At 36.4% G+C, this 23,986-nt stretch overlaps 3 protein-coding genes and 1 non-coding gene across 7 annotated transcripts; 2 read left to right on the forward strand and 2 right to left on the reverse strand.

The window, feature by feature from the left end:
* The first annotated feature begins 6,049 nt into the window (after positions 1–6,049).
* LOC121217892 (transcription initiation factor IIA subunit 2) lies at positions 6,050–8,175 on the forward strand. Its single transcript, XM_041094469.1, has 4 exons — positions 6,050–6,208; positions 6,326–6,466; positions 6,541–6,591; positions 7,768–8,175. The coding sequence occupies exons 2-4, from the start codon at positions 6,338–6,340 to the stop codon at positions 7,906–7,908; spliced, it is 321 nt and encodes a 106-aa protein (XP_040950403.1). The 5' UTR covers positions 6,050–6,208; positions 6,326–6,337; the 3' UTR covers positions 7,909–8,175.
* Positions 8,176–15,836: 7,661 nt separating this feature from the next.
* LOC121217893 (uncharacterized) lies at positions 15,837–20,389 on the forward strand. Its single transcript, XM_041094470.1, has 2 exons — positions 15,837–16,928; positions 20,230–20,389. Exons 1-2 carry the CDS (start codon positions 15,868–15,870, stop codon positions 20,333–20,335), a joined length of 1,167 nt encoding a protein of 388 aa, XP_040950404.1. The 5' UTR covers positions 15,837–15,867; the 3' UTR covers positions 20,336–20,389.
* Positions 20,390–20,960: 571 nt separating this feature from the next.
* Positions 20,961–23,509, reverse strand: LOC107959742 (cullin-4). 4 transcript variants are annotated; one of them, XM_041094472.1, is made up of 6 exons: positions 23,344–23,501; positions 22,971–23,254; positions 22,700–22,825; positions 22,465–22,566; positions 22,327–22,380; positions 20,961–21,611 (listed from the first exon to the last, which is right to left on the reverse strand). In XM_041094472.1, the coding sequence occupies exons 2-5, from the start codon at positions 23,118–23,120 to the stop codon at positions 22,357–22,359; spliced, it is 402 nt and encodes a 133-aa protein (XP_040950406.1). In that variant the 5' UTR covers positions 23,121–23,254; positions 23,344–23,501; the 3' UTR covers positions 20,961–21,611; positions 22,327–22,356. The 4 variants fall into 4 exon arrangements, 3 of the variants coding, with proteins under 3 accessions (XP_040950406.1, XP_040950407.1, XP_040950405.1); XM_041094473.1 differs by lacking the exon at positions 20,961–21,611 and having other exon boundaries at positions 21,896–22,380; positions 22,700–22,783; positions 23,344–23,509; XR_005914103.1 differs by lacking the exon at positions 20,961–21,611 and having other exon boundaries at positions 21,898–22,380; positions 22,465–22,608; positions 23,344–23,502.
* On the reverse strand, positions 21,502–21,607 carry LOC121218058 (small nucleolar RNA snoR103). Its single transcript, XR_005914324.1, has one exon. It is a non-coding gene; the product is annotated as a small nucleolar RNA snoR103 (small nucleolar RNA).
* Positions 23,510–23,986: the final 477 nt, after the last annotated feature.

Consider the following 23,986-nt stretch of genomic DNA (forward strand, 5'->3'; position numbering starts at 1 on the left):
TTTAATAAATAAAAATAAATAACTCTTGCATAAAGCTCCTAAACTATTACAAAAAAAGAAGCTACAATCCTAAATATCTATAAGTTATCAATAAACCTTGAAAAAAAAAGTTGTTACCAAATTAGGAAAAACCCACCTGAAATTAGTAAAAGATTGATCGCCCTTCTTGAAGAAATTCTAGAGAATAAGATAAATTTAAGAGAAAAGTGATGAGTATTAAAAGAAAAAAAAGGATTAGATATTTTGGGGTTTTAGTAGGTGAAGAGAAATTTATTTATTTTTATATAAAATAATTATTTTTAAAAGAATTTGGTATGATCAAATTTTTGGGGCTAATTTACCAATAAAAGCTTATTTTTTTTATAAATTTACCGAAATGGGCCCGGTATTTTATTATTTACCGAAATGGGCCATTTTCCAGAAAATCGTGTCCACGTCGGAGCGATGTCAGGGGACATGCCAAAAAATCGCGTCCACGTCAGCGCGCTTTGCTGACGTAGCGCGTTACAGGGGACGCGATTTGCTTGTTTTTCCCACGTTAGGTTTTTGGATTTTAGGGTTTTTAAGGTTTTGTAGAAAAAAGTAAACAAATAAGTCGTGCCCACGTTTACGCACTTTTGCTACTGTAGGTCCTGAAAAAATAATTTCTAGTTGACGTTTTTGAGCAAATAGTATAAAATCGCTTCTAGCAGGATGCTGTTTGATAAGAATTTGTGAAATCGCGGCCTCGTGGACGCGCTTTTGCTACAGTAGGTCCTGGAAGAAATAATTTCGAGTTGACGTTTCTGAGCAAATAGTATAAAATCGCTTCTAATAGGATGCTATTTGAGAAGAATTTGTGAAATCGCGCCCTCGTGGACACGCTTTTGCTACAGTAGGTCCTGGAAATTGAGAGGAAATTTGAGAGAGGATTAGTTTGTGAAAAAAAAGGGGTGGGGTATTTATATATTTTTTTTTACCATGGGGGGGCAACGGTCAAATTTTTGACCGTTGGCAAGTCGCGGCCACATAAGCGCGCTTTGCTGACGTGGCAACAAATCACCTCCTCGTAGACGCGATTTGTTGCCACTTCAGCAAAGCGTGCTGACGTGGCCGCGATTTCCTAGCACGTCCCCTGACATCACGCTGACGTGGACTCGATTTGCCGAAAAAGGCCCATTTCGGTAAATAATAAAATATCTGGCTCATTTATGTAATTTTAAAAAAAATAAAGTTTTTTTGGTAAATTGCCATTTTTTGGTGGGTCTATTTTTTGTGGGGTCAATTGTATAAAATTAAAAATATATATAACTATTTCTTTTAAGGTGACCCCACAATCATTCAAGTGATTCGGTCGTTAAGAATTGGTACAATCTAAATTAAAGTCAATAAACAGGACTAAAACCCACATAGGAAAGCCACACATGATAGGACTATAACACCCTCTACCCGTATCCGTTGTCGGAATAAGGCATGAGCCATTACCGGAGTTTACTGAAGATTTTCAATAATTCTGAATCATTTATTATTCATATTCTGAAAATAATCATAACGTCCCTCTATTGGGCCTTCGAAGCCCAAAACATTCATTAGGAACCTACTGGGATTAAATCGGAATCATAGGGAATTTTTCGCAAAATCCTAAATAAATATATATAGATTTTACAATTTTTTTTATTTCCAAATTAGGTGCAGGATTCATACGGGCGTATCACATAACAAATCTTTTCATAAGAAATTGCATAACTGAAACCTTTCCATTCTTTCATAAGCTCAATTATATTTTCATCTAAGCACTTACCATTCCAATGCACCTTATAATTAAACATATTACCATTCAACAGTAATTTGGCTCTTGCAAAAACTTCAAGCAACAACATTGGTCAGCGTACTTTAATATTGACAAACTTATTTTCTCGCCATGTCTCACTTAAATTTATTACTCGTCTTAATACACATAATTTTCCTTGTATCAACGTATCAAAGATAATCTCATATTTACATGTCATGATACATATCATTTTCTTATTGTTTCTTCTTAAATATAAATCATTCAATTCATTATGACAATATTTCATGTACCATAATTTTTATAAGTTCAATGTATATTTATTCCAGTAGCAGTTCATAATCTTGAATATGCATAATTATCAGGCAAGTTTCACATACATGTATTTTCCATGTCATATTTCAGTATATCAAATAATTATCATTTCTATGTATTTCAAGTTTAATTTCATGATTTTAAGTACTTATCATTTTCTATTTTTATCCCATTGAATTTCTCAGAATTTCGATGGATTTTCAGGTGTACACTTTAGTGTACAAATTCGAGTCCGTCAATTCATATTCATGTGCGCACATTTTCCAATTCAGAGAGCACACTCCCGCGAACCTCATTTCTTACAGTGGGATTACCAGTCCAGGCTAAATCCCCTGCAAGAGAGCACACTCCCGCGAACCTCATTTCTTACAGTGGGATTACTAGTCCAAGCTAAATCCCCTGCAATGACAATTACTCTAATGAGCTTGGATCTGAATTACCAGTCCAGGCTAAATTCAGACCCTAATTCGGATTACCCGTCCGAGCTAAATCCATTTTCCACATATTCTTCGGGAGGGCTATATCAAGATCACCCGTCTAGGATAGATCTTTTTCACACATATTCTTCGGGAGGGCTATATCAGGATAGGATCACCCGTCCGGGCTAGATCCTTTTTACCGTCAATTCTTTTTTAAAGATCCATCGAATTTTCCTTTCATTCAACCGGGATTTCTTCCCCTTTTTATCAATTATATCAATGTTTCAATGAACATTTAAATTATATTCACATCAATAACATACATTTCAAGCATTTAAGAATATAATTCAGGTTACACGAACTTACCTCGTTACTTGTTCGTGTTTACAATTTCACTAATCCGATGTTTTTTTCTTTTCCATATTCAAGTCTCGTATTTGAGTCATTCGAATCTTTATAAATAAATTTAATCATCATTTTCATTCATTTCATATTCTGATACATTCAATTAATGCTCTAGGCAAGATTACCATTTTGCCCCTAAGCTTTTAATTAATGACGATTTTAATCCTTAGGCTCAGAAAAATAAATTCTTGTAATTTTAATCCTTGTTTTAAGCCTAATTATTCCCATACATATTGATAACAGCCAATGAATTCTATAAAATATCAGAATTTTTCATAATTTTAACACTTTTCAATTTAATCCCTAAAACATGTTTTCACCCGATCTTGTTCTAATTTCATTCAATTTTGTAATTTAAATAAATAAACAATCCATTTCATGCAATTTGGTCATTTTTTACATTTTTACAAAATTACCCATAAAGTTTTACTTTTATTCAATTTGGTCATGCTAGCTGAATATTCATTCATATTTTCTTTCCTCCTCCTCCTCTCCATTCCACATCCTTAATTTATATAACATGCTTATAAGTAACATTATCTATGATTTCACTATTTACTTGTAAATTTATTCAAAGCTATCCATTTGAGTCATAGTCACTAAATTATTTTTATCTTGAGCTACAGAACTCCAAATTAGGATCCTATAATTTTCCCTGAAACTAGACTCACATATATTATTACCATAAAATTTTCAGAATTTTTGGTTTAGCAAATAAGTACAGTTTATTCTTTAAAGTCACATCTGTTCTGCTGTCTGACAGTTCCGACCCTTCTTCACTAAAACTTAATTATCTCTTTGTACAGAATTCGGATGATGTTATCGTTTGTTTATATTGAAAATAGACTCATTAATTATTTTAAACATATAAATTTAAGTCTCTAATTATTTTTATTCAATTTTTTATGATTTTCCAAAGTCAAAATAGGGGAACCCGAATTCATTCTGACCTTATCTCACAAAATTTATTATATCTCATGATTTACAATTCCATTACTTACACTGTTTCTTCTATGAGAAACTAGACTTAGTAAGATTTAATTACATATTTTTTTCATCCTTTAATTCGATTCTCATAACTTATGGTGATTTTTTAAAGTTAACCTACTGTTACTGTCCAAAACTGTTTTAGTGCAAGATGTTTATTACCATGCTTATAACACCCTTATTTTCTTTCTCTACACTATTTCTCATCACGATCTCTTATTTTCTCTTCACTAACATATCAAGAACATAGGACCATATATACGAAAAATTTACATTAACATCATTTCCATAGTTTTTCAATAATATCAAACTTAAAAATATATTAAAATCTTGATGTTCTTACCTTGTCATATTGATTTCAATCTTTAACTTGATTTTCTCTCTCCTCCAGCTTCTATTTCTTGAATCTAACTTGATACTCTAGCTCTCCATAGTCTCCTTGTTATCTTTCTCTCTTGATGGATATGGAAATTCTTTTGATTTCTAGATGAAAATAGTAATTTTTTGGTGAAAGGACCAAATTGTAAAGAAAAGAAAGTTTCTTTCTTTCTTTTCTCTTCATACGTTGGAATGCATGGGAGAAGATGATGATTCTTCATCTTTCCTTCCACATATATATACTAAATAAAATAATAATAAAATAATAAAATATTATTTAAAAATTAAATTAAAATATTAATAAACTAATATTTATTTATTTATTTAATCTAAAATATCTCCAACATCATCATTATCTTCTAGATTTCTCTCTCTTCTAATTGACCATTTTTCCCTTTAGGATCTTTTAAAATTCCATCATTGAGTCATCACTTAATTTGGTAAAATTACGATTTAATCCTCAAAATTCTTCACCTTTTTCAATTTGGTCCTAATCCATCCATTTTCCTTAGTTTCTAGATCATTTCACCCTTAAAATATTCACACCATTGGTCCTTCAACTTTTTCATATTTACACTTTAACCCCTCAAATTTTGAGTATTTACTCTTAGGCAACAAAATTTTTCTCACTTTTGAGATTTAATCCTTTCTTGAACTAATTTGTCTTAATATACTTCTCAATGTTGACATAACTCCAAAATTTTCCCTTTTTATAGCTTTATTTCCTTATTTTATTATATCAAAGATAATATCTCACTGTAAAAAATTTTGGGGTATTACAAGGACTTGAAAAGTCGCACATATAATTGCGTACGGTGAGTCTCAAACTTGAATATTCAAAATTCGAGGCCTCCAACTTTGCCAACTAAACCGATACTTCATTGGCTATAATAAATAATTAACTACAATTCGTATACATAATAAATATATAATTATAAATTTGAGATATTTTGCCCAAGGCCTAAAACAAATAAAAAAAATACTTTAAAATATTGCTCGAGTTTGTTTTTCCTAATCTAGTATTTTTGTTCAAATCTTCTCATATTTTGGGCAGGTCTTTAGGATTGGCCTAATAGTCGAGCACTATAAACAATTCTCATTACAATTTTTTTTTGCCCAAATTATTATACATCGGTTGGGCCAGACTTATACATAATATTAACACCACTTTATGCTTGTTCAAACCTACATATTTTAAGCTTGCCCATATTATTATTTTAAGCTTGCCCATATTATTTTTAATTTTTTTATAAAATATTTATATTATTTAAAATTTAAAATTTGATGTTTAATAATTTTATACATTCTTTTCAATTTTCAAATTTTCATATATACACAATTAAATATCTTTTTAATGTTTACATTATAGTAGTATAAATTATTGCAAATTTATTTTTTTATATATATGCATAATATATTTTAAACATAAAAAACAAGTCAAATTGAGTAATGTTTAAGCCATGACCTTAAATGTTTAAGCCCGAATTTGACTCATATTTTAAACTGTTATAAATTTTTTTGACGAAACTTATTCTTTAACCTAAGTTTTTTTATCCAAAACTTGCCAAAGTTTAGTCTAATATTTGAACTTAAACGGATAAGTCGTTCCAGTCTAATTAGTAATTACAACATAGTTTAGTTTTAAAATGCAACTAAAATAAAGACATGGGCCATAATTGGGTTAGATCCATCAGAGCAAGAGGCCCGGTCTCATAAAGAGAAGAAGGGGGCAAAAGAGTCATATCACATATCCCAGACCGTCGCTTCTATATATACCTTCATCTACAAAATCTAGGGTATAAAAAGCCCCAAATCGTCTCCGCCCAAAAGGAAAAATTATTTTCCCCTTTCACCATAAATTGAACGTTGAACTCCTCAAAAATCTTCAAAGCTTCAACTTTTCCAAACATCAGCGATCCCTTTCACTCCAAATTTCGTAATTTCTTCTTCCAATTTCATCTCCTAAATTGTTTTTTTCCCTTTATTCTTTCTTTTAACCTTTTCGATTTCGAAATTCGAGATTTACAAATCTTTTTTTTTTAATTTTGCGCAGATCGGGTGAATAATGGCGACGTTTGAGCTTTACCGGAGGTCAACGATCGGGATGTGTTTGACGGAGACTTTAGACGAGATGGTTTCCAGCAGTACTTTAAGCCCTGAGCTCGCTATTCAGGTTCTCGTCCAGTTCGATAAGGTACTGTTAGAACCTTGTCCCGATTTTTCTTCTTTTCTTTCTGATTTATTGATTAATTTAGCTTCTTCTTTTAGTCTATGATTGAAGCCCTGGAAAGTCAAGTGAAGAGCAAGGTTTCCATTAAGGTACATTCATTTTAATTAAGTGGAAAAGACGAAATTTCTGTGTTTATTGATTGGAGGAAGTTGATGATTATTTATGCGGTGATCTGATGTTTCTATGAGCAACTTGGGTGAAATATTTTGTTTTATATCTATTAGTTATGGTAAGTAAGTTTAATGTTAACCTGATAGTTTGATATGGTCCCTTATCTTCCCATCCTTGAAGAAAGATAAATTGCGACCATTCATGATGGTCCTTGTATTTTGTTTTACATGTATTTCAGGGGATCAAATCTAGCTTGTGTATTGATTCTAATGGTGCAAGAGTTTCATATATGATACGTGATTGTGATAGTAATCGGTTATTGTTTATCTTCAATATGTGTGCTTTGCACTTTACAAAGGGACTACTAGCAAGCAAAACGCATGAATCTTTAGGTTTTTTTTTTACGCATCCTCGCTTGTATGACGTGTATTTCATAGTGTGAAAGCCATGGTCGTCTTAGATGTCTTTGAAACTTGGACACTCCCTTGACGGAATATCTGTGCTTCATACCCTCTTATTTCCAAAATGTTCTCTAGGACCAACGTTGATGATTATACATCTTAATTATATTTTCAAGCCTCGCCAAAGCAGAAATCAGAAGTGGGTCATTTTGATTTTAGTTTATGTTAGCGAAACGTTTTCTGGGGACCTGAAATAATAGATTTATGGAAAGCTTACTTCTTCGGTAAAGTTCTGTTCTATCATACATAATAATGTATTTTGGTTTTGGCATACTTCGTTTAAAACATTGAAAACTGATGGTTGGTCAGCAATATGTTTTCTGATTTGTGGTACTTTTCTTGTTTAGCTAAATTTTTAGCTTTCTGCTACTAGGTGGGCTCTGACTTCATTTTCTTTGAAGTACCAATATTTGAAATTATATTTGGATATGGATACGACCCTTAAAGAACTTCAAATACATGGAAAATTTTCAAAAAGAATTGAGCATATCCACGTTGGATTTGTACCTGTATCTAGCATTCACACTCAAGTCCAAGTAACATAAGCTTGTTACTACTTGTTTTGGTCATTTATCATTCATAAATATGTTATTTAATGGCTTTCATAGCCTTAGTGAGGGACATTTAAATCAACAATACATTCTAGCATTTCCATGCAAAGCCTGAGCCATTATTCACATTTGAATGCTACAGGGACATCTGCACACCTATAGATTCTGTGACAATGTTTGGACCTTCATCTTACAAGATGCTTTGTTTAAGAACGAGGATACTCAGGAAAACGTAGGTCGAGTCAAAATAGTAGCATGCGACTCAAAGCTGCTCTCACAATGAAATGTCAAATCAGTGTTGTGCCAGATGATGGTGGAAGGGGATGGTTGACTGAAGATTGGACGACACACACACATATATATATCTAATATATATATATTGTAAGCCATCAACCTTTATGGATGAATTTTTCTTTGTTTTTCATTTTATTTTTCTTTCTGATAAGATAATGGAGGTGACAAATTTTAGAACAAAAAGATGGAACCTATTTATTTATGAGGAGAATGGTTTATATCTATGTTATTCAAACTCCGGTGTAATTGTTTGATATGTGTATGTGTTTGATATCGGTGTATTCAAAATTTTTTTTGAAGTTCCTTCCATGTATTTGATAGGTTTTGGGGATTCTATTTTCATATTTATGTTAGAGACACACACACATATAAGTTACGCAGTGGGTTTCAATCATGTCGTCTAATACTAAAATAAGATGGCCAATTGTCTTAACGGATTCCGAATTACAAGTAATGTCACAAAAATGACAAAAGAGGTTAATTAGGAAGACAAGTTCAAACCTAGTGTGATTGCATAATAAGAGGGATATAAGCTCTCTAACATAAACTTTAAGATAAAAAAGATAAACTATCAAAATAGTCATTTTTGTTTATCTTGGTTATATTTTAGTCATTTATGTTTGAAATGTTATGTTTTAGTTACTTGCGTTAACGTGTTGTAACATTTTAATCACTGAGTCGTTAATTTCTATTAACGGTGTAACAGTAAGCTGATGTGGCATATTAAATAATCATTTCAAACAAAAATTTTACATTAAATTATATAATTGGTCTTCATATATTTTTTTTGTTTTTAATAATTTAATTTTTTTCTTTTATGTTCTTTTAATCTTTTTCTTTTTTATTCTCTTCTGCTTTTCCTTCTGTTTTTCTCCATTCTCCATCTCTTTTAACGTAATTTTACTATATTTTCTATTTGTTAAAACGTGTCCTTATACTTCTATTTTTTTTAACAATTTAATTTTTTTATTTCTTTACCCATAAAAAAAACCTTAAATATTAGCGTAATCGTAAAGTATGAAATAATAAAAAGTTCAATTTTCTTTCTTTCCAGAAGCTTTACTTGAAAAAAGTTGTAATTAATATCCTTGTCATTAATATTTCGGTGACTTTTGCTTGAATCTTTATAACCTTTTTTTTTCAGAGATCGGGATTTTTCCATTTGCTTTGGCTTTCAGATAAATTTGAAATCCTTAACCTTATCGTATTTATATTATACTTCCGAGAAATCTTTAATATACGCACATGCACCATCATTAAAATATAACTCCACATTTTATAATGAAAGACTTGTGAATAAATATTAATAAATTTATTTTAATATAAAGAGTCTGTTTGATTGGCAGTAAAATGTTTTCTGTAAAATGATTTCTGAAAAATGTTTTACTTTTCTGTAAAATGACTTATTGGAAAATATTTTCTGGTGTTTGATTGAATCTGTGTAAAATATTTTCTGCTGTTTGACAGATTTCCTGAAAATATTTTCCGGAAAAGTTATTTTTTACATATATTAATATATATTAATAAATTTTTATATTTTAAATTATTTTTACATATATTGCAATGATTTATTTATAATAATACTCAATAATAAGCTACAATATTGATCGTTATAAATTAAAAAAAATATTATCCACAATGAGTACTAGTAAGAATATTGAATAATTATAAATTACTTCGAAACCATAATAAGTACTAGAAATAATATTATCCAAATACATAATTAGTAGTACACCACATAGTAACAACATTGTCCAAGTGCATAATATTACAGCACATAAAAGTATCAATATCTTCAACCCTAAATTAACTACCAATGAACTGTTGTTCCAATAGGGTCGGAAGCGTGTAAATTATTGTACTAAAAAATCACACAAAGTTCAATTCCCAGGAAAGAGAGGTGGATCACATGGATCTCTTAAATACCAAGTCTTTCCTTAGACAGAATATCCCTTCTATAGTAATTTAATAGCACAATTAAATACTACTATTATACCCTCAAATATTGAAAGAAAAATAGGACAAGAAAGAACACAAGAGTTTTAACTAGGTTCGGTAAATTATACCTACGTCCTCGGGCACTAACACCAGATGATAACTTTACTATCTCCAAAATATTACAAACAAATAGAATTCCTTAAGAATTCTCAAATGGGAGAAGAGAGAAAACTAAGAGAGAAAGATTGGTTGGGATGGTTGAAATGAGAAATGGTTAGGCCTATTTATAGTTGAGGTTCAGGGACTAACTTGCAAATGGCCTAAAAATTAGGGACCAAAATTGCAATTATCCCATTCAACTTTAAACAACTTGCCTATCACTTTTTTTCTTTCGGTGCCACTTGCACCTCCCATTTTTGACTTTTCAACAATCTCCACCTTGAAGATTTGATTAGGATAATCACATCTTCACACACTTCCTTCAACTCTCCAAATTCGATAAAGCTATCTTTTGTAGTGCCTCCAAATGCGCTCTCGAGCGCCATACACCTAAAGGTGCTCAAATTCTCAGGATGTTAATCAAGTTCAAACAATGATTAAACTTGATTGTTGTTACCACCTTGGTCATCATATCTGCGGGATTATCTGCTGTCGGAATCTTCTGAAGTAGAATTTTTCCTTTTTCAAAGACTTCCCGCACAAAGTGATATCTTACGTCGATATGCTTGGTTCTTGAATGATAGACTTGATTTTTCGCTAAATGAATAGCACTCTGACTGTCACAGTATAGACTAATGTGACTTCGAACAACTCCCAAGTCTTTCAATAATCCATTAAGCCAAATAGCCTCCTTAACAGCTTCTGTAACTGCCATATATTCTGCCTCTGTAGTAGACACAGCTACTGTAGACTGTAAGGTAGACTTCCAACTCACTGGGGCTTTCGCAAGAGTAAACAGATACCCCGTAGTTGAACGACGTTTATCTAAATCACCAGCAAAGTCGGAATCAACATATCCAACTACAAACTGACCAAGTGCTTCATCCTGTTCAAAAATTAAACCAACATCTACGGTTTTTCGAAGATACCGTAGAATCCATTTCACAGCTTGCCAATGTCCTTTTCCAGGATCATGCATATACCTGCTCACAACTCCAACAGCTTGTGAAATGTCAGGCCTCGTACACACCATCGCATACATCAAACTCCCAATTGCATTAGCATATGGGACTTTCGCCATATATTCTTTTTCATCTTCAGTCTTCGGAGATAATTGAGCACTAAGTTTCAAATGAGAAGCAAGTGGGGTACTTACATGTTTTGTGTTTTCATTTACACCAAAACATTGTAATACCTTTTTCAGATATTGCTTCTGATTTAAACAGAGCTTGCCTCTCGGTCTATCTCTACTTATCTCCATGCCGAGAATCTTCTTGGCCTCACCTAGATCTTTCATCTCGAACTCTTGATTCAACTGAGCCTTCAGCTTATCTATCTCATTTTGGCTCTTTGAAGCGATTAACATATCATCAACATACAAGAGTAGATAAATGAAAGATCCGTCATGCAGCTTCTGCAAATATACACAATTGTCATATTTGCTTCTTGTGTACTTCTGCCTTCTCATAAAGCTATCAAATCGCTTGTACCACTGCCTCGGGGATTGCTTCAATCCATATAGCGATTTGTTCAGCTTACAAACCCAATTTCTACCACCAGCATCTGTGTATCCTTCGGGCTGAGTCATATAGATCTCCTCTTCTAACTCACCATGCAAGAAAGCCGTCTTAACATCAAGTTGAGCTAGCTCCAAATTCAACTGTGCTACCAAGGCCAACAAAATTCTAATGGAAGAATGCTTCACAACAGGGGAAAATACATCATTGTAGTCAATTCCCTCCTTCTGAGCGTAGCCTTTAGCTACCAATCTTGCCTTGTAGCGAATATCCTTCTTGCTAGGAGATCATCTTTCTTTGCGAATACCCACTTGCATCCGATTGCCCTTTTACCTTTCGGTAATTGCGCCAATTCCCAAGTATTGTTTTTCAGGAGAGACTGCATTTCTTCATCCATGGCGCTTTTCCATTTATCACTTTCTAAGCTTTGCATTGCTTCTTGATAAGTGATAGGAATATCATCAACAACGGGAAGGGCGTAGGCCACCATATCAGTAAATCGAGTAGGTTTACGAATTTCTCTCCGTGGCCTTGCAACTGCAACTGGTTCTGGTGTACTTAGTGGTTCTTGGGTCAGAACCTCTTCAACCTCTAATTCCTCCATTGTGGCTGGAGAATTAGACTTATTAACTGGGCAAATCCCCATCTGCTCAAACTCCACCTGTTTTGGAGTACACTCCACCTGCTGTGGAGTATTGCTCGTCTGAATATCTTTATCTGCTACCTTTTTCAATGTGGCAGATTCATCAAAGGTAACATCTCTGTTACAGATCATTTTCTTTGTGTTTAAGCACCAAAGACGAAATCCCTTCACTCCAGAAGTGATTCCCATAAAGAGAGCTTTCTTTGCCCTCAGATCTAACTTTGACTCCTTCACATGGTAATATGCAGTGGATCCAAACACATGTAAGGAATCATAATCTGTAGCCGGTTTTCCAGACCATACCTCCATAGGAGTTTTTCTTTCTAATGCAGATGATGGCAAACGATTAATAAGATGGCCAGCGTATGTCATAGCCTCAGCCCAAAATTGCTTGCCCAACCCAGTATTGGACAACATACATCGAACTTTCTCAAGCAATGTTCGATTCATACGCTCTGCCAATCCATTCTGCTGTGGTGTATCCCTAACTATGAAGTGTCGAACAATACCATACTCTTGGCACACATCGAAGAACGGATCACTTTTATATTCCCCTCCATTGTCCGTCCTAAGCCGCTTGATTTTCTTGCCAGTCTGGTTTTCGATCATAGTTTTCCATTTAAGAAAAACTCTAAGCACTTCATCCTTAGTTCTCATGGTATACACCCAAACTCTTCTGGAAAAGTCATCAACAAAAGTAACAAAGTAGTGTTTTCCTCCCAATGAAGGTGTCTTAGAAGGCCCCCACACATCTGAGTGAACATATTCCAAAATACCTTTTGTATTATGGATAGCAGTACCGAATTTCACTCTCTTTTGCTTTCCCAGAACACAATGCTCATAAAATTTTAATTTGTAAGCCTTTGCACTTTTCAACAATCCTTGCTTTGCCAGAATTTACAAGGATTTTTCGCTGGCATGTCCCAACTTCATATGCCACAACTGCATTGAGTCCAATTCTTTGTTACCGGAAGCTGTAGCGACTGCTCCAATAACTGTACTACCTTGGTAGTAATACAAGTTATTTTTCCTGATGCCCTTCAATATCACAAGTGCGCCAGATGTCACTTTCAAAATCCCATCTCTCATAGTAACAACTGAACCATTGGATTCCAAGGCTCCCAATGAGATGAGATTTTTCTTCAAACTGGGCACGTACCGAACATCAGTCAGAACTCTGGTTGATCCATCTTGATTCTTTAATTGGATTGAACCTATCCCAACAGTTTTACAGGTATTGTCATTGCCCATATAAACAACTCCTCCATTTAGTTCTACTAAATCAGAGAACCACTCCCGATTAGGGGACATATGATAGGTACAACCCGAATCCAATATCCACTCATCTGAATGGAACGACGATGATAATGCAACCAGTGATAGTTCAGAGTCACTAGTATCATGCTTAGCAACACAAGCATCTACAGCAGCTTTTCCCTTATTCTTCAGCTTTGGACAATTTTTCTTCCAGTGGCCTTTCTCATGACAAAAAGCACATTCATCTTTCCCGAGTCTGGACTTTGACTTTGATCTCCCCTTTTGAGTTTTCTTCCGAGTGTATGAACGACCTCGGACTACTAAAGCTTCTGTATCTCTGATTGAGTTTTTCTGTTTGTCCTTCTTTCTCTGTTCATAACTGTATAAGGCCGCACAGACTTCGCTCAGAGATATATCACTCCTGCCATGAAGTAGAGTAGTTTCTAAGAACTCAAACTCCTCAGGAAGTGACCCCAACAGCATCAAAGCCAAATCTTCATCTTTGAATGTCTCATCCATATTCAGCAAATCAGTGACTAACTGATTAAATTTGGTGATGTGATCATTCATTGTGGTACTTGGGACGTATGTGAAGCGAAACAGTCTTTTCTTCAAGTGGAGCTTATTTTGACTGTTTTTCTTCAAAAAATTTTCTTCAAGTGCCACCCACAACTTATTTGCAGAAGTCTCCTTTGAAAAAGCATACCTCTGCTCTCGAGAAAGGCATGATCGAATTGTGCCACATGCCAACCGATTGATCGCCTTCCAATCTTTCTCCTGTACATCATCTGGTTTCTCTTCATCAATGGCAATGTCTAGACCCTGCTGAAAAAGGGCATCTAGAACCTCACTTTGCCACATACCAAAATGGCCTGTGCCATCAAAGATCTCCACGGCCAGTCTTGTATTTGCAATTGTCGGTCTTGTCCACATGGACGATGTTGAAGCTCCTACACCGACCGTTTTCTCCATAATCTTTCAATATACCTAAGGAAATCTTTTCTGATGTGGAAGATCAGTTTAAACTGCAACCATAGAGCATACTACGATTAACCTTCGGCTCTTGATACCACTTTTTGTTCCAATAGGGTCGAAAGCGTGTAAATTATTGTACTAAAAAATCACACAAAGTTCAATTCCCAGGAAAGAGAGGTGAATCACATGGATCTCTTAAATACCAAGTCTTTCCTTAGACAGAATATCCATTCTATAGTAATTTAATAGCACAATTAAATACTACTATTATACCCTCAAATATTGAAAGAAAAATAGGACAAGAAAGAACACAAGAGTTTTAACGAGGTTCGGTAAATTATACCTACGTCCTCGGGCACTAACACCAGATGATAACTTTACTATCTCCAAAATATTACAAACAAATAGAATTCCTTAAGAATTCTCAAATGGGAGAAGAGAGAAAACTAAGAGAGAAAGATTGGTTGGGATGGTTGAAATGAGAAATGGTTAGGCCTATTTATAGTTGAGGTTCAGGGACTAACTTGCAAATGGCCTAAAAAATTAGGGACCAAAATTGCAATTATCCCATTCAACTTTAAACAACTTGCCTATCACTTTTTTTTCTTTCGGTGCCACTTGCACCTCCCATTTTTGACTTTTCAACATGAACTAACAAAACGAGACTGAATTAGGAGTTGACAAAAGTCCAAACATGACAGTCTCATAAATTTTTCCAACCATAATCATTCTTATAGAAGAACTACAATAATCTGTATTAGTATTTGACGATTATTAGAATGACAGCTCCTTCCACTCCAAATGAAGCAATGTGTAAGTGTCATGGGTTGCGCGTCGGTGCTCGCAACCATGACAAACTGGTACGATCCATCGTGTTCGAGGGAGGTCATTTAGGCCAACCAAACTGGCCCAACCAAACTGGCCCAGTGATTTGAAAGATTAAAAGCCCATCTCAAGAGCCTGATAGAAATGGGAAGTGTTCTAGAAGATATAATTATGGAATCTTAGAGTTCTATTTGTATATAGCTGGTTATGTAAGCTTAGAGTTCTAATTGTATTCAGCTTTTAATTATAGCTATTGATATACTGTGAGGCTCAACTATAAATAGAGACCTCTTTGCTCATTGTATTTTCATTGAGTTATTAATAAGAATTTTGAGAGTATTCACTCAAACTTTTCTCTCAAGTGTTCTTGCTTTTGTTCATCTTTCAAGGCTCGTTCTTACTTCGTTCTTCCGCTGTTCTTCGTGAAAATCTTAAGGGAATTCTATTGAATCCTTTATTGTTGCAAGTGAAGTTGACTTGGGCGTTTTTGCTGCTGAATCTTTTTTTGTTACAAGTTAGGCTGACTTAGGCGTTTTGAGCAGAGAAACTGCCTAAGGCCACACGGATCGCGTAGGAAAACTCTAAGTCCGTGACAGTTGGTATCCGAGCCAAGGTTCGAAGCCACCGTTGAAAGATGTCAAAAGAAGTTGAGGGAGTGAAGACCCGTGGGAGGGCTAGGAAAGCCAGTCGCTCAAGGGACATATTGTCTGCTTTAGAGGATCGCGTCGTCACTCTCGAGAGTTCAATGGGGGATATCAAGGAGAGGGTGGAAGACGTTGATGATAGGCTCCATGATGGACTGCAGTCCATGCAGGAGCAGCTTAAAGAGTATGTGACGGATAATATGAAACAGTTGACTGGTAGAGATGATGCCATTGAGGCTATGGTGGTGGCCTTGAAGGGAGAGATTGCGGAGCTCAAGGGTGAACTCACAATCTACAAGGTTGCCTTGGGCAATGGTCGGTTAGCGGCTGCCGCACCCAAGCCCAATATTGATGTTCCCAAGCCAAAAGAGTTTAAGGGAACAAGGTCCGCAAGAGATGTGGACAACTTTTTGTGGGGAATCGAGCAATACTTCTGTGCCAAAGGCATCACGGAGGATGTCACTAAGGTAACTACTGCTGCGATGTATTTATCTGACGTTGCTTTGTTGTGGTGGCATCGTAGGTCCACTGATGTGAGACATAGTGGGTCTGAAATCGAAACATGGGAGGAGTTTCGATGTGAGTTCAAAGCACAATTTTACCCAGAGTATGCCGAGGATGAGGCTCGGGCAAGGTTGCGTCGGCTTGCGCAACAAGGCACTGTGAGGGAGTATGTACAGGAGTTTAGCGAGCTTATGCTCCAAATCTCAGATATGGGGGAGAAAGAGGCATTCTTTTCCTTTATGGACGGATTAAAACCGTGGGCGAAGCAAGAGTTGCAGCGCCGAGGAGTTCAAGAGCTCACCAAGGCTATGTCAGTAGCAGAATCACTTGCTGAATTTGGTGGGAGGAAAGACAATTCCAATTCTTCTAAACCCAGATTAAAGGGTAATAGTGGGGGAGATAAAGAAAGGCCCACTAGGAACGGCGATGGTAAGAAACCTTGGGACAAGAGAAAGAGTGGGCCTATAAGGTGCTTCCACTGTGAGGGTCCACATATGATCAAGGACTGTCCAAAGAAGGCCGCTCTCAAGGCTATGGAAGCAAAGGGGGAGTCCGATGTGGAGGATAACAACCTTGGATCGATACTAGGGGGTGTCGAAGATAGAATGAGCCATGGTTTGATGTTTGTAGACATCATTGTGGCCGGCAGAAAATTGAATGCGCTCGTCGACACAGGTGCTTCTGATTTATTCATGTCTGAGGAGGCTGCTTGTAAACTAGGCCTCAAGATAGATAATGAAGGGGGCCGGATCAAAACAGTGAACTCGGAAAGTATTCCAATCAAGGGGGTTGCAAAGGGAGTAGATCTTCAGCTCGGAAATTGGTCAGGGAAGGTATCCATTAAGGTAATACCACTTGATGACTATGATTTTGTGGTGGGACTAAGCTTCCTTGATCAGGTTAAAGCTCTTATTGCCCCTTCGAGCAATTACATGGTGATTTCAGATGCGAAACATCAATGCATGGTGAAAGTGACAAGGAAGAGAAGCTTTGAGGGAAAAACACTATCAGCAATTCAGTTTGCTAAAGGTGTACGGAGAAATGAAGTCTCATATTTAGCCACCTTGAAGATCGAAGAGACTGTTGAGTTTGTTAGTAAGACCCCAAAAGAAGTGGGACAATTGCTATAATCATTTCAAGATGTAATGCCTGCTCAGTTGCCAAAAAGTTTGCCACCCAAGAGGGAGGTGGACCACAAAATTGAGTTAGTATCCAATGTGGTGCCGCCAGCAAGGGCCCCCTATCGTATGTCTCCGCCAGAATTAGAAGAGTTGCGGAAACAATTGAAGGAACTTTTGGATGCGGGATTCATTAGACCATCCAAATCCCCATATGGTGCGCCAGTGTTGTTCCAAAAGAAACACGATGGCTCCTTAAGAATGTGCATCGATTATCGAGCTCTAAACAAGATCACCATGAAGAATAGGTATCCTATTCCTCTTATCGCAGATTTGTTCGACCAGCTTGGTAGTGCAAGATGATTTACCAAGTTAGATTTGAGATCGGGGTATCATCAAGTTCGGATAGCCGAGGGGGACGAACCAAAGACAGCTTGTGTGACACGGTACGGTTCGTATGAGTTCCTTGTGATGCCTTTTGGACTCACGAATGCTCCAGCTACATTCTGCACCCTAATGAATAAGGTACTTCAACCCTTTCTTGATCGTTTTGTGGTTGTTTACCTTGACGATATTGTGGTCTATAGCAAGTCGCTTGAAGAGCACGTAAGACACTTGAGGGAGGTGTTCCAGACTTTGAGGGAAAATGAGCTGTTCGTCAAGGAGGAGAAATGCTCATTTGCCCAACAAGAGGTGTCATTCTTAGGCCACATTGTGGGAGGCGGTAAGATCTGAATGGATAAAAATAAGATTCGAGCCATTTCAGAGTGGGAGCCTCCAACCAAGGTAACAGAGTTGAGATCCTTCCTTGGATTGGCAAATTACTATCGCCGCTTTGTCGAAGGCTACTCCAAAATTACCACTCCCTTGACGGACATGTTGAAGAAGGGGAAGGTATGGGATTGGAATCCAGAATGCGAGAAGGCCTTCAACCAATTGAAGCAAGAAATGACGAGGGAGCCCGTACTTGTCTTGCCGGATTTTACGAAGCTTTACGAGGTACGTACAGATGCATCAGATTATGCTATTGGGGGAGTACTGATGCAAGATAGACACCCAATTGCTTTCGAGAGTCGAAAGCTTAACGAGACGGAACGTAGATATACGGTCCAAGAGAAAGAGATGACCGCGGTAGTACACTGCTTGCGCACATGGAGACATTATTTATTGGGTTCCAGGTTCGTGGTCCTTACCGACAATGTTGCCAATAGTTACTTTCTAACCCAGAAAAAGTTGTCTCCCAAGCAGGCTCGTTGGCAGGTTTTACTAGCAGAGTTTGATTTCACAATGGAATATAAACCAGGAAGTGCCAACAATGTTGCTGATGCACTTAGTCGAAAGATGGAATTCGCAGCAATCAGTCAACCTGATGGCTCTTTGTTGGAACGCATTCGAGAGGGATTGTCCCATGATCCTACGGCCAAAAATTTGATTGAGCTTGCCAAGGAGGGAAAAACAAGAAGATTTTGGCTTGATGGGGAGCTAGTATACACTCATGGACACCGCCTCTATGTGCCCCATTATGGGAAACTCCGTAAGGAAGTCATGAAGGAATGTCATGACTCGAAATGGGCAGGCCATCCAGGAATGCATCGCACTTTGGCCCTTTTGGAGGATCGCTATTATTGGCCTCACATGGGTGCTGATGTGGAAACCTATGTGAAAACTTGTCTAGTGTGCCAATAAGACAAGGTTGAGTTAAAGACTCCAGCCGGCTTGCTTCAACCCCTGCCAGTCCCAGAAAGGCCATGGGAGAGTTTATCCATGGATTTTATTACTGGTTTGCCTAAGTCTGACGGGTTTGCTAGTATTCTTGTTGTGGTAGACAGGTTTTCAAAGTATGCGACTTTTATTCCAGCGACCAAAGAGTGCCCTGCTGAGGAAGCAGCTCGGTTATTCCTTAGACACGTGGTGAAATATTGGGGAGTGCCACTATCTATTATCAGCGATCGAGATGGTCGATTTACTGGTCGGTTCTGGACAGAGTTGTTCAAGTCAATGGGCTCAGATTTGAACTTCTCCACGAGCATGCATCCACAAACCGATGGGCAAACTGAACAAGTAAATGCACTGTTGGAGACGTATCTTCGGCACTATGTGAGTGCCACACAAAGGAATTGGCCAAAGTTACTGGATGTGGCCCAATTTTCATATAACTTGCAGCAAAGTGGGACCACGAATCAAAGTCCATTTGAAATAGTGACGGGTTAACAGCCACTCACACCCAACGCTGTTGTGACACATTACACAGGACCAAATCCGGCAGCCTATAGATTCGCAAAAGATTGGCAAGAGAAGAATGACTTGGCTAGAGCTTGTTTACACAAGGCAAGTAAGCGTAGCAAGAAGTGGGCCGATCAGAACCGAAGGGATGTACAATTTCAAGTGGGTGACTCAGTCCTTGCTAAACTACACTTGATTTTACGATATACTGGTTTGCACAAGGGTCTTGTGCGAAGGTATGAAGGGCCATTTAAAGTTGTGAAGAGAGTGGGCAAGGTGGCCTACCAGCTGGAGTTGCCACCAAAACTTAAAGTACACCCAGTCTTCCATGTAAGCATGCTTAAGCCGTTTCATGAAGATCAAGAAGATCCGAATCGAGGCAAGTCCGAACGAGCACCGATGGGGGTAAAAGTCTCGTATGATCGTGAAGTAGAAAATATTGAGGCAGATCGGGTAATTAGACGAAAGTACCATCGACCACAGCATGAGTACTTAGTTCGATGGAAGGGACTTCCTGATAGCGAAGCAAGTTGGGAACCTGCTGAGGCATTGTGGCAGTTCCAAGGGAAGATTGACCAGTTCCATAAGGAGGATGCGACGAGGGCGTCGCTAGAACAAGTGGGGGAGAATGTCATGGGTTGCGCGTCGGTGCTCGCAACCATGACAAACTGGTACGATCCATCGTGTTCGAGGGAGGTCATTTAGGCCAACCAAACTGGCCCAACCAAACTGGCCCGGTGATTTGAAAGATTAAAAGCCCATCTCAAGAGCCTGATAGAAATGGGAAGTGTTCTAGAAGATATAATTATGGAATCTTAGAGTTCTATTTGTATATAGCTGGTTATGTAAGCTTAGAGTTCTAATTGTATTCAGCTTTTAATTATAGCTATTGATATACTGTGAGGCTCAACTATAAATAGAGACCTCTTTGCTCATTGTATTTTCATTGAGTTATTAATAAGAATTTTGAGAGTATTCACTCAAACTTTTCTCTCAAGTGTTCTTGCTTTTGTTCATCTTTCAAGGCTCGTTCTTACTTCGTTCTTCCGCTGTTCTTCGTGAAAATCTTAAGGGAATTCTATTGAATCCTTTATTGTTGCAAGTGAAGTTGACTTGGGCGTTTTTGCTGCTGAATCTTTTTTTGTTACAAGTTAGGCTGACTTAGGCGTTTTGAGCAGAGAAACTGCCTAAGGCCGCACGGATCGCGTGGGAAAACTCTAAGTCCGTGACATAAGAATCAAGAAACCTTCCATAAAAGATATATCAGATAACAAAGCAATGTTCTAAAAACGGGCACATCAAATTAAAAAGCAAGATTAACCAAATCTATTGGGAATTTGAAATTACTATTTATAACCTTGACAAGATAATATGTTCACAAACATGATTCATCAGGATCATCATTTAAAAAAGACATGAACAACCTCCATACATTGCAACAGTTGTTCATGTTTATACAAAACATGCTCATGAACTTCAAACAAACAGAAATAGAAAACTTATATTAGTAAGAACACATAAAAAAAGGAATCAAATTATGGACCCAAAGGCAATATACAACTCTTTGAAAAATAAAACAGTAATGCTAGAAACATAGTCTATTTATTGTAGAAAGCCAAAAAGAACTCAATTTGCTCCAAAGGAAAATATCAGCATTGCATGCAATTCTATGTCATAAAAACTTTAAACCAAGATCGAAACAGATACATTCTTCACTAAATTTACAATCTTTCATTTGTAAATTTGTTTAATGAACTTATTGAAACCTTTAATGTAATGTAATGTAACGCAGGTTCTTTATGGGCATAAATGTACTAATGGCTCACCCACCTAAAGCCTGCATATTGATATTTGTCCATGTTTACAGCAGCTACACAGACTTGAGTGCTCTGCCAAGAATTAAAACAACTAAAGAACCCATTAAAATTAGTTCATAACATAATATTTTCCAGAGAGCTAGTAGACAATAATAACATAATTATGTCTTTAGTTCATAACATAATATCTACTCAACAAGTGGAATGTTGTTTGCATGTGAACATATTTTAGATTTCTGGGTAGTCCACTAAAGTGCACAAAATTTAAGAGTAAATGTTGTTTGCATGTGAACATATTTTAGACCTAAGAATCTAGTCACAAAAATAAATTCCAGTATCACACAAACTTCATATATTATGTAAATTGTTTGATCTTACATCAACCAGTACACAAGTAGGTACTCCAAGAAATAGAAGATAATTTAACTTGCTGAGTACTTTTCTCTTCTACTCTGACATGATTCAATTATTTTCTTATATATTTATATGATCTACCCTCAGGCACAACAAACTTATTACATGGTCATTAGTTCAACACATTCTGCTTACAGGAATTACACATAATTAATCCAACTCATGTCATGAGGGGTAACACTACTGGAGACAATACCACCACTAACAGGTAACATATTCTTAGACTCTTAGTGGATATAAAAGTTATGGACTGCCCATGTTTACAAAACCCTAAAGGATGCAGTTCACCAGATTGATGATTAGAAATTCCAATGGTAACCTATGGAATGCATTTCTTTTACAAACTTATACAAAAAAGGATATAGAGGTAAACCTTAAACATTCCTTCAAGTTTGTTTGTAAACTAGCTGCCACACTCTGTCTTCAGCTGCAACATCGCAAGAACATAACAAATTAACAATTTAATACAATCTTCTGAAGACACACCATTTAATGCGAAGAACATACTGACCTTAGAAATCATGGATTTCTCTGCATCAATAGAAGCACTCTTCCCTAATAGCAGCCTTTTAGCAAGATCTTTCTTATAGAATGCTTCAAAAACATCCTTGCCCTTAATTATCAACAAAAATGCCATTCACAACTCTAGCATTAACTAGTGAGGCAAGAAAGAAAGAAATGCACAAAAGGAAAATTGTTACTTGGGGGAAAAAAGTAAATTTAATCATTTTTGTGGGAAACTCTACCTGGATGAACCTGAATAAAACCAAAACTTTATCAAGTGTACCCTCTAATTCCTCTTCAGAAGTACCCTTATTACCATCACGAAGCTTTTCATCCAGAAACTTAGCAATAAGCTCAGCAGGTCGATTCTATTAAACACAATAAAGTTCGACCATCAGTCAAGTTCAAAATATGATGATCTAAATTAGGAATTTACTTTACTGGTTTAAAGGTAAATGAACATGCAGTTTAAAAATAAAATAATCTCCAAATACAAAGGACAAACATGCTAACCTGACGAAGATTAATTAGATGCTCAAAAGAATCCTTAATGGTGTTGCAAAATGCCTCATTCTTGGAAAAGCTTTCTTCTAATATGGAGTCAAGTGAAGCCTTGAATTCTAACAAGGAAGACACCATGTCCTTGTCTTTCTCTTCATCCATGACAATGCTCTGCCCAGTTCTCCGAATATATGAGCTTATGGCCTGCCTGAGTGATTTGCATTGACCCTTGAAAACAGTGAGTACATCCTCTGAAGGTCCTCGATACGGTGTCCATCCATCAGCATCATAAATCCCTGCACAAATTAGGGAAACCATAGCTACTAAGAAGATGCAAATTCAAGGTGTTCAAAGCACAAAGAACAACCAAAAATTCAATTCACACCTTATCAAGAATGGCAGGTATATGGCGTTCCAGCAGTTGCCTTTCTGCTGTTGCTATAAGCGGCTTTCTCGTAAAAGCATCCAGGTAGAGTAATCATCTTTCATTTTCTTCATTTAACCTCATATGAAGGAATACGCACAAAAAGCCATTTCCACCTTCTGAGGTTCCTGATTCAGGGCAGAATTCCCAGACTTGATGAACACCGGTGTCTGGTGTTAAGAATCGGTGTTGGCTGATGGCAAGCAGAAGATCAGGTGTCAAGGATAGGGGAAGGGGAAAGGAAAGGGAAAGGAAATTTTTCCTGAAAATGTCTTACCAAATCAGAAACGGTAAGACATTTTCCAAAACTAAAGGCTACTATTTCCCGTGTTTGTAATTGATTTTACATAGGGAAAATATTTTCCAACAAACAAACACCGGAAAATGTGGAAAACCAATTCCGGAAAATATTTTCCCCCTATCAAACATACCCTAAGTCTTTCATCATTGTTGTTTTACTTGTTACGAGGTATTATGTTTTTTATAATGTATCAAATATTATTTATTATTTTTATATTAATATTAATATATAATATATTATAATTTGTATAATTTTCATTACGTATTCTATTTCGATATATGTATAAATTAGTGTTATGTTATT

Source organism: Gossypium hirsutum, chromosome D05 (assembly GCF_007990345.1).
Source record: "Gossypium hirsutum isolate 1008001.06 chromosome D05, Gossypium_hirsutum_v2.1, whole genome shotgun sequence".
Classification (NCBI taxonomy): Eukaryota; Viridiplantae; Streptophyta; class Magnoliopsida; order Malvales; family Malvaceae; genus Gossypium; species Gossypium hirsutum.

What these genes read in the sequence shown, in the direction of transcription:
- LOC121217892 (XM_041094469.1), top strand. Translation starts at nt 6,338, where the DNA reads ATGGCGACGTTTGAGCTTTACCGGAGGTCAACGATCGGGATGTGTTTG. An exon ending in TTCTCGTCCAGTTCGATAAG is followed by an intron (nt 6,467 to 6,540) that starts GTACTGTTAGAA and finishes TTCTTCTTTTAG; the next exon opens with TCTATGATTGAAGCCCTGGA. An exon ending in AGAGCAAGGTTTCCATTAAG is followed by an intron (nt 6,592 to 7,767) that starts GTACATTCATTT and finishes TGAATGCTACAG; the next exon opens with GGACATCTGCACACCTATAG.
- LOC121217893 (XM_041094470.1), top strand. Translation starts at nt 15,868, where the DNA reads ATGTCAAAAGAAGTTGAGGGAGTGAAGACCCGTGGGAGGGCTAGGAAA. An exon ending in AAGGCTATGGAAGCAAAGGG is followed by an intron (nt 16,929 to 20,229) that starts GGAGTCCGATGT and finishes GTTCGATGGAAG; the next exon opens with GGACTTCCTGATAGCGAAGC.
- LOC107959742 (XM_041094472.1), bottom strand. Translation starts at nt 23,120, where the DNA reads ATGGATGAAGAGAAAGACAAGGACATGGTGTCTTCCTTGTTAGAATTC. An exon ending in TTTTATTCAGGTTCATCCAG is followed by an intron (nt 22,567 to 22,699) that starts GTAGAGTTTCCC and finishes TTGATAATTAAG; the next exon opens with GGCAAGGATGTTTTTGAAGC. An exon ending in AGAAATCCATGATTTCTAAG is followed by an intron (nt 22,381 to 22,464) that starts GTCAGTATGTTC and finishes GCGATGTTGCAG; the next exon opens with CTGAAGACAGAGTGTGGCAG.